Here is an 11028-nt window from a genome sequence, read left to right as displayed (position 1 = left end):
TATTTCGGAATATATAAGCATAATTCTAAGTGCTCCATAACTTAAATTACATTCGGTTAGCCGTCGACTGCGTACGATTGCTGCGAGTGTAGGAATTCCTATGAGCAAAACCTAGTTTATAAGATTATCATAAGTATTGCATAATTACATTGATATATTTAGAATACATAAGCATAATTTTAAGTGCTCCATAACTTGAATTACATTCGGTTTGCCGTCGACTGTGTACGATTGCAGCGAGTGTAGGGATTTCTATGAGCAGAACCTAGTTTATAATATTATCATAAGTAGTACATAATTACATTAATTTATTAGAATATATAAGCATAATTTTAAGTGCTCGATAACTTAAATTACATTCAGTTAGCCGTCGACTGTGTACGATTGCTGTGAATGTAGAGACTTTCAAGAACATACGATAATAGTCACAATCACAATAATTAAAACACGGGTTCTTATTACCACATGCAACGAGGTTCCAGAAAGGAGCGTTACACACATAATATATAGTAAGCCTTGCGAATCAAAATACATATATTGTCGCCATGATACCGACCGTCGAACACTACCCCGGAGAAACACAAATCAGATGCAGAGAATTATTACAAACACCGTCGCATAAGGTCAGTGATCAATTATATATACATACATAACATAGACTGTCCGAATAACATTAGGTAGGTATAATACAGTAGTAGGACGATTGTACGCATACTCCCTTCAAGAAAATACAAACTCACAATTGTAAAACACATACACACACGCATATGTACATTTACTTATAGTCCCTCTTAAATCAACACCTGTACTCAAAACAAATCGAGTCGTCGGGGGATATTAGGTCGTATAACGGGCCACTGAATAGTCGTCCCTATAAAGGACGCCAGCAACCGGTACTACCAGCCGCGTCCCCTCGTTCACTGAAATAGGTCGTCAACCCCGCGTGTTTATTTTACACTACGTATTTTCTTGCCATATCGTTGTTGACAATCATTACTTCACCCAACTTCCGTTTCTTCCCTTTTAAAACTAAATTTCTCCTACTACATCACTATGTTTACAAGTCTCCGCACATCGTTATGTATCAAATACAACCTTGGCCAGCATAACAGCCGATCAACCATCATCCAATAATTCCGATTTTATGTCAAGAATTCTGGATGAATTCAAATATCTTATTAAACCTGAAAATCTTTCTACTTACCGTCCTTTCAAACAAACCCGCAACAAACATCCCATAATAGTCATTCATTTCAATATTTAATATAAAATATTTCTTATCCACATACATTATTACTATTATAATCATCTATATTTATTCCCCTATACTATATTAGCATATCTATAATAACCATAATCTGATTTTTAAACACTGTATAGTATTTTATTCTTTATATACATAAATGTCATTTTCATACGCTTTATTATTAGATATGTTATTTACTTGTAAGAGCATTCATTTGCTGAAACATTTTAAAAACAACAAATAATAAAAAATACCATGAGTTATTAATTCAATGATTATATGGTAGAAAATGAATCGATTATTAAAATGAAATATACATTTAATGGTAACTAACTATTATTATTATTTGACGTTTCTCATAGTACGACCTTCTCTATTCGACATATTGTTGCTGTTGTTGTGATTTTAACATCAACATTAAATATTTTTTCAGATTATTTTATTTGAAATTATTTCAATTGATATAGAATATAATATAAAATGTCAAAATAATATAAGATTATAGCTCTAGCAAACAAAAATTGCATACATTTTAAAAGTAATTATACCTATACTTCGAATATATTTGCTTATGTTAGATTTAAAAGATCAACAAGTTATAAATAAATTTCGGATTAAATTCTCTTTAAATCTTTAAAATATGATGTTTTTATTTAAAATCAAAATCGCAAAAAATTCAAAACTGGTATTCAAAACGAAAAACGAAATCAGAAAAAATAAATACTGATATCCGAAACCGAAATCAAAATCGGGAAATATATTTTCGGTTTCAAGCCCTGGTCATTATAATAATATAATTATAATGCAAGACTTCAAACCGAGATTGGAAGCCGATTTTGAATACCAGTTTCAATCGTTAAAAACCATAATCAATACCGAAACCGAAAACAAAATTGAAGAAAATCAATATTGGTAATTAAAATTGAAATCGAAAAATATAAAAACCGGTATTCAAAACCAAAAACGAAATCAGAAAAAATAAATACCAATAACCGGAACCGAAATCGAAATAGGAAAAAAAAATTACAGTTTCAACTTTCAAGCCCTGGTTTTATATCCTTAAAAATGCAAAATATCCTTTTCAATTTACTATGTAAAAAAAGCATAACAATTATTAAATTTAAATTTATAATTTATTGAATTGTATTATTAATTATTGGTTTACAACGTCATTTTAAATTTACTTTGTTTATTTATTTTACAATAATAATTAATTTCTATATTATATTGTTTTTTCTGGAATCTGGGGTCATATTAGTGTTTCGATTTGTGAGAATCGTTTTGTATAATATGCTGAAGAACAGCTCGACAATCAACCTAAGTCACTGGAGAATATCGTAAGTCATCTACCATAATCAGTGAATAATTTAGTTTATAATTATTAGTTATATAAGTTATAACTTATTATGTAAAATGTAAAATTAATAAATTTTTAAATCTAATATTAAGTAAAAACAAAATGATTTTAACTTCTATAATTTGCCAAAAATGCACAACTTCTTATGAAACTGTGTTCATGTAAACAATTTTTAAAATCTAAGCAGGATAAATTTTGGATTAAATTTTCAAATCACGGTATATTATAGTATACTATTATGGTATATTCTAATATACCGTGGTTCAAATTTTAGTTAGGTATTATTATTATCTACCCTATGAATATTAACATTTTGATGAATTTATAATTACAAAATAATTTTCAAATTGTCCCCAATTTTTACGAATTTTCTCAAAATGTTTATTTAAAATGCTCATAGAACATTATTGCTAACTTACGGTTGACGCCTTTTTTATTAAATCCACTAAATGGCAATTATAACAACTAAAAAGGAATCTTGTATTAAATGTTCATATTTTTTGAGTCCAGGGGGGGGGGGCGGAAATGAAATCATGTTTTCTTGCCTATTTTTAAAAGAGGGCATTGTTAAGTATAGAATTTATATTATTTACCTATAAAAAATAAAGTTTTAGACAGAGCAGTTTTCAAACAACTATGTAGTCAATATAATATATTAACCATATTTAAAACCTTAAAATATATCATTGAACTGACTCTATTTTAACTTACATTGGTTACCAAAACAGTAATAATTAATTTAAATTTCAGTACATAGATAGATGTGGTCAAAATGTAATATATTTAGGTTATAATTATTATAAATATAATTTATTTATACCTATATAATAATATATTATAGTTTATAATATATTAATCTTAATATAAGTTAGGAAAAAGTTAAACACATCGCGTTTCGTCATTTAGATATCAGTGTTCAGTGGCGTATTCAGGGGGGGGGGGGGCTAAGGGGGGCTATAGACTCCCCAATTAACTGTGTTTACTTTGGAATTATATCAAGATTAATGAAAAAAATAAAAAGTGTAAATGAAAGACATATTGTATTTGTATATTTAGTCCCCCCCCCCCCCATACAAAATTCCTGGCTACGCCACTGGCAGTGTTGGTTTATTAACTCTGTATACCAATACCTACCCACGGTTCCTACCTATAGTCTATTTCACGAGGGAATAATTAGTTCACGTACCTCCGAGAACTTGAAAAGAAAGAATATCGTTTCTTCACGATTAGGAAATGTCCGGACACGGGTGACGTATATCGTTTGGACTGGTTAGGTTAGTGATATGGGTAGGCTGGGCTATTAATCGCTTAGACAACTGGTTAGACTGTAAATAACAAAAATGATAACACAACGTATATCTATAACCGTGGTCAAAACGTAGCGTTTTATAGCTCTACTGTAAAATCATGAAAACTGAGATACGTCCTATTGCAGTATTAGCGACGATATATCGTTTGGACTGGTTAATTTAGGTTAGTATTATGGGTAGGCTGGACTGTTCATCCCTGTACGAAGCATTTTAAGATATCCGAAATCGATTCCTTCACTTTAATTCTTACAAACGTAATATCCTTCGTCAACCTCATTCACAACATAAATCGTTATTAATCCAATTAAATATGACCAGACTGGAGGAGAAAATAATTGATTTGAAGTTTTAATATAAAATAGTGAATAGTTAGTCATAAATCATTCTGAATTACTCTTTGGTTCAATTAATTGATTGCCTTAATTGTAATGTCCCTCATTGCGGAACTTGCAAAATAGTATATTGTGTGGCAAGGGCGGGAAGTGAACTATTTTAGTTGGACGGGTTCGCACAAAATTGAAATTACCTTCCCGCACGAGCCACAAATACTATTTTTTGTCACGCATCTGCGTTCATCGATCATGGAAAAGGGATTGTAAGGATCTGTGCAACAACCCGACTATTTTACGAAAATAATATTTCATGAAAGAAAAATGTTTATGCGTAACGCAATAAGGTTATAATATAGTTATAAGATGTAACTAAAAGTTTATGTTTTTTAAGGACCGTGGTATTGATTTCAATGTCTGGTTGTGCAGGGGATACGAATGATATGTGCGCCCGACACTTTAGGGGATTTCCACTTAACCACACAGCACTTTTGGGGATTCCAGTTTACCACCCGGCACTTGAAAGGGAAATGAAGTTAACTAATGACGTTTAATTTGATTTATAATCATTCTATCGAGATTTTGAAATCAGGAAATTTATAGGTATATATATTAAAACTTTTTTATTCATAAATTGTATTTTATATTGGCAGAGTGAAAATATTTTTGAATATTATTTTTTTTAATAAGTGCCTAATTCATATCATTAATTAATGTGACATTATTGTATTATGGTTTATATTTAATAAATAAAATGTATTAAACGTACCTATATTAAATTTTGTTTCGACAAGTGGTTGGTGATTTGATGAAAAAAATTACACAATATCAAGTTTTAGTACCTACGCCTATCTATTTCGTGAAAAGATATTCACTTTATTACAGTTTTAATTATTTCACTAAAAAACTATATTTGATTATTTATCTCGGTCGAAGAAATTAGTTTCCATTTAATGAAATCGACAAGACGTTTACCGAGTGGTTGTGACTTATTGCGACATAAATATAAATAATATATATTATAATACGTCAATTTAATAGTTGATCGACTTCTCTTAGCTAACAATTATAATAATTATAGTAGTAATAATAGTAATAATAATTACAATAATAATTTTAAACAACATTTAAGATCGCGTAAAACCAAACGCGGAGCAGTGAAGTGTTGCGAGTGACGTCATCAGCTGTGTTGGAAAAAGTCAGTACGTGCGCGCGTCCCTCACTTTGGCGGCAGTGCTATTCACGACGGCTTTGCAACTGGACTTGTCGCTTTTGCGTTTCATTGTCCGTCAGTATACAAAAGGTACAGTAGAGCGGCACGACGTCGATCAAGGTATCCACATATCCCATCGTCAATTCGTATATTATATTTACCCTATATTTATCCTATATTTACGTAAGTACTGACACATTTATGTAATATATATTATAGTATAGTTATATAATATTTCGTATCAATATTATGGTTCTAATAATTATAATTAATAATTATTGGTCGTATAAATATCGATATAATATAGGCATACAATTTATTACCTAATTTACAATTATTGTCATTAATCAACTTGATTCGTATAATGAAACAATGCGAATTTGGTATGCATAACACATGTAAGTATATTATTCATGCAATTCAAGGCTGGGCATTAACGAGTAAAAAAGTTATTGTAAGTTAAAAAGTAAATTTTATTTTAACTTTCTAACTTGACTACCTAGTTACTTTTGGCTTTTCATTTACTTTACTGTTAAATTACTAATTTTCTTTTTTAACTAACACGAAAATAACGAATTAATATTTTATTTTATAAGAAAGTTAAGTTAATTTATTTTGTTTTAAATTTAATTATATTTCGTTATTTGGGTCTATTTCGTTTTAATGTCAAAACATATTTACCGTGAATTGTTTAAAATTAAAATTGTATATCATTCGAATTTAACTTATATAAAAATACTGTATAAAGTATAAACACTATACTCTATAATTTAGTTTTGTGGTGGAAAAGTACGCTAGCGTTGCATAAACAAATACATTTTTTTAACTCAACAAAAAGTGTGTATTACATTTTAACTTAACTATAGTTAAATTGACTTTTAACTTTTAACCATTTGTTATTGGTACACGTTAACTTAACTTAACTGAGTTAAAATAATCATTAACTTGCCCAGCCTTGCATGCATGGCTATAAACTCGTCCGGTGTAATACGCTACATACACAGCCCAAACCGATTTACCCCAATTCGAATTAATCTATCTACGATCGAAATCATCATTGAGTGGTGATAGTGTGTTCCATTTACGTACCTATTTCCAATGCACATTTGGGTATTTTAGCTAACTAAACCGTTTTAACCAAATCAACCGCGCAGTTCACATGCGCATTTAACTCCGGGACCCGCGAGCTAATTCGAATTGCAGAGGTAAATCGTCGACGTAGTAGATGTGTTGTAAGTCTGTAACCTTAGATCGCCTCAAGATATCATAATATTACATAACCGATATAATCGATGATTTCACAGTGCTTATCTTTCACGCCATGGACCACAGCGTAGCGATGAATCCAGTTAGTACCACAGCCCACATAACCGCGGCCAAAGCATCGATCTCGCTCCTACTATGCCTGTGCTCCTTTGCCACTGGCCTATCACCTATAAAGTTTGCACACACATGGCGTGCGTCCAGGGTACGAATATCGCGGAAACCGACGGTCGCGTCGCTGCTTTTGTGCTTCGGCGGAGGCGTGCTTATGTTCACCGCCCTCGTACGTATGCAGCCCGATGTCCGGCGTACAGTGCGAATCCTCCAGGCGGACGGCCGGCTGCCAGGCTCCGACCACTTAGGTGACCTAATATTCTGCGCGGCCCTCTTTGCTGTCTTCATCGTCGACGAATACGTTAACTTGTCGCGCGGCCCCGGACGCGGAACTAGTACTGCCGCAACTCCCGACTCCCAGCCACCCCCGAAGTCGTTCCGCGTCCTCTTCGCCGTGGTTGCTCTGTCATTCCAAGAGGCGTTCGTAGGCCTGTCGTTCGGCTTGGAAACCGCGGGCCCCGACGACGCCCTGTGGTACACGTACGCCACCGCATCCGGGACTAAACTGATAATCGCCTTCTGCCTGGGCATGGAACTGGCCTGGTCAGGAGCTCGGAATTCTGCAATAGTTGTGTGCTCCGCTGTCTTCGCCACTGTCACGCCCGTCGGAGTCGCGATCGGCATGGCCCTATCGCAGTGCTGCGACAACAACGCGGCCAATAAGCTGCCATCGCCCGGCATCTTGCACGCCACCTCACAGGCACTGGGAGCAGCATCGCTGGCGTTCGTGGTGTTCTTAGAAGTGCTTCCCAGGCATAAACACGCCGGGTTCACGCACCTGATTTCCACCATCGTTGGGTTCCACGTCATGCTATTGCTGCAGTTTGCCAGTAAGTATACCATAATATACCTTCAACGCGACGTGTGTGCATCATGATAATATTATAATTGTTATCAAGAAATCATAGGTTCAATAATTGTTCGTGGGTGGTATTAGATGTGTTAAGTTTTTTTAGCGCAGTCGTATCTCAAATGATTTGAAATTATTGACTTTTTTATTTGTAGGTATGTCTAAAAAATCAAATATTGCCTTTGAAATAATTCAACCCATTGTGTTTGTGGCTGTTTAAGGAAAAGTGCTGTCAATTGTATATATTTTGTATAAAATTTAAAACGTGGACAGTTATTCACGTACGATCCAAAAGAGATAATGATTGGTAGTTTTAAATAATAATATAATATCAATGAGTAGCTAACAGTGTTAATATTAATAAATAATAATTCCCAAATGCAGTATAAAAATAACCACCATCGAAAGCTTATGAAATACAATGCAAAATACACCGCTTAAAATTTTAATTAATTTAACGCCTCCTTTAAATACGTTTTTATATAAGTATTATCTGAAAGTTTAAATTACAATTATTATAGAACAAAATAATTATGTTTTGTCAACAGCAAATTAAAAAATTAGAGTCCTAAAGAATATTTCAAATAATCAAATAGCTCATCGGCCAATATTTTATTGTTTTACTGAAGCGCTGTACATATTATATATTATTATAAACTATTACATTATAATTAGACATATTACTTCTTGACTTGGTGTCTTGAATTTCCGATAAAGTACAAATAATATTACTTACCACTGTAATTACAAATTGCTTATTTTATTCTAAAAAAGAAATCAAATTATTGTAACTATGTATAAATGCTTACATACAAGTTTATTAGAAAATTATTTAGTAGTTAATCAATATTATACCTACCAAAATTACTCGGATGAATAATTATAATATTAAATATTTAATGATTACCCATATAACTGTTTTTGTACTTATGTCAGAACTGTATAGTAGTTTAAAGATTACATTCACTGATAGTCGTCGTGTATCAGTAGCTTAACAAAAAGAGTTGACCCTTGGCACTGGAACACTTATTTTAAATTAAATTTAACGTTTATATTTTACTCACCAATGTTAGAACATCGAGTATAATAGAATAAAATATTATTGTGAATACAAAAAAAATATACAGCTTATGATATCATTCTATTATAATCAGGGCTAGAAACCGATTGAAATAATTTCGGTTTCGGTTTCGATTTTGTATACCAGTTTTTAATTTTTTCGATTTCGTTTTCAATTTTTCAACACCGGTATTCGGAAATTTCGGTTTCCGTTTCGAATTTGTATACCGGTTTTGAAATTTTACGATTACGGTTTCAACTTAGCAATACCGTATTAAGAAATTTCGGTTTCGGTTTCGTTTTTGTATACGGGTTTCTAAAGTATTTTCAAGGGGCTGTGTCGTCTATACAATTATCATTGTTTGTCCCGTATTGTCATATATATTATTTGTTAGTAACTATAATTTATATCACTACTATTAATATGGCAACTAATAATTTTGCAAATAATGAAATGGTTATCAATATTTTAATTATGATCTCAATTTTATTATGAGCATTAATTATGCCTATTAATGGAATTTACGTATTTAAAAACACGTCAATTAACAAAAAAAAAATAACGGTTTCCAATTTTTTTAGATATTGGTTTTGAATTTAATACCGGTTTCCAATTTTTTCCGGTTTCAGTTTCGACTTTAATACCGGTATCCAATTTTTTTCGGTTTCGTTTTTGATTACAGTTTCGGTTTCGGTTTTAAAACGGTTTATATCGGAATTTGAAATCTGAAATTATAATATCAATAATATCAATATATTTATTTGTAATTAAATAGGTATAAACATTTTTACAATGTATACTCAATGTTAATACATAAATAATACTAAGTAAGAACTAATATCTACCTATATAATATTATATTTTAATAACTAAACGCATCTTATGATTCAAAATATATCTAATAGAAATACATTTCTTGATTGGACCCCCCTACACAGAAAAAGTCATGGTTCCACCTAATTTATATGCTACTGGGAATATTCAATAAGGAGCATATTATCGTTATAATAATATTTAGTGTTATAATGTATCGGAGTAATCCTTAAAAAAAATTAATTGCTTATATTAATTAAAAATTATTTCATACAAATACCTACGACAGTCAGTAACCTATAATACCTACTAGGGAAAATTTTTATTAAATCACATAAATTGTTAAAATCTATTAATTACATTGACGACCAACATTTTAAAAGTATCTAATTGGATGGGACTTTTATAATAATATAATATAATTAATATATTTTTGGAATCACTGAAAAGTCTTCCTATGTAATATTATTCTAAATGCGCTAGTAGTACCTAAACGAAAAACAATGAGTTGAAAAGATTTGTCGGTATGGGACTATTAGAAGTTTAAAATTCATCCAATTTTGATTCCATTAGCTAAAATTTGAATTAGAATCATAATCATAAAAATACAATTCTTAGAGCATAATAATGAATCCATGTGCTAATAAGATAATAATTAATAATGTAACTATTGAAAACGAAATGAACATATTATGTAGTGGCGCTGTGCGATAACGGTACAATAATGGTTTTTCTAACCTTATGTTCGTCATAATCTACAGGAGCCAGAACTTTCTTCATCTCGTCTGTATATAAATTCTGCAACTTGATAATAGCGTACCGAATAATATCGATAAGAGATCGATAACATAGTGACCCATACTGTACAATGTATGTACATATTAATTAAAAATTTATATCGATGTTGTGATTCTATAAAACACTTTATCGACAACATAAAAACGAAAATTATAAATGTACAATACCTACCGTCTCTGTAGACTGTTACATTGCTTATATATTATACAGTAGTGGCATTAATTTTTATTTGGGGGCGGCATGAGAGTGAACTCGCACCCACGATAATTTTTCAGAGCAAGAGTTTCATTTTGTACCCACCAAAAAGTCACAAATATTATATTTTATAGTTGACACAATTAATATAATGCAATTTAAGTAACAATCATGATCAATCATAGACCACTTCAATAGTTTATAAAAAGTACGACATTATAATTTTTAATTTTGTAATTATAAAATTATTTTTAAAATTATGATAAAATTAGATATAACCATGTATAGACTATAATTTTCTGCAATAACCATCAACTAAAATAACATTTAAAAACAATAATTATTTAATAGCTTATACTATAGTATATTACTATCTATTTTTATATAATTACTGTTATTATTTATGTTAAAAAATAAATGCCAAATATGCTAATATATTTATTAATTGTCCAATTACAATAAATAAAATAATTAAAAAAA

The 11028-nt window shown here is 30.9% G+C and overlaps 1 protein-coding gene across 2 annotated transcripts in view; it reads left to right on the top strand.

Moving 5' to 3' along the window:
- Nucleotides 1-5494: 5494 nt before the first annotated feature.
- Nucleotides 5495-11028, top strand: part of LOC100572278 (zinc transporter ZIP1) — a 16569-nt gene continuing 11035 nt past the window's right edge. The window contains exons 1-2 of one of the 2 annotated variants that reach the window (XM_003244181.3): nt 5495-5638; nt 6760-7662. In XM_003244181.3, coding sequence (XP_003244229.1) covers nt 6777-7662 — 886 coding nt within the window. In that variant the 5' untranslated portion in view covers nt 5495-5638; nt 6760-6776. Of the gene's footprint in view, nt 5639-6642; nt 7663-11028 lie in introns of those variants that run through there. The other variant, XM_029485775.1, reaches the window with a different exon arrangement.

Source organism: Acyrthosiphon pisum, chromosome X (assembly GCF_005508785.2).
Source record: "Acyrthosiphon pisum isolate AL4f chromosome X, pea_aphid_22Mar2018_4r6ur, whole genome shotgun sequence".
In the NCBI taxonomy this organism is placed as follows: domain Eukaryota; kingdom Metazoa; phylum Arthropoda; class Insecta; order Hemiptera; family Aphididae; genus Acyrthosiphon; species Acyrthosiphon pisum.
Note: the sequence above shows the minus strand (reverse complement) of the source record. Positions and strands in the feature narration are given on the sequence as shown.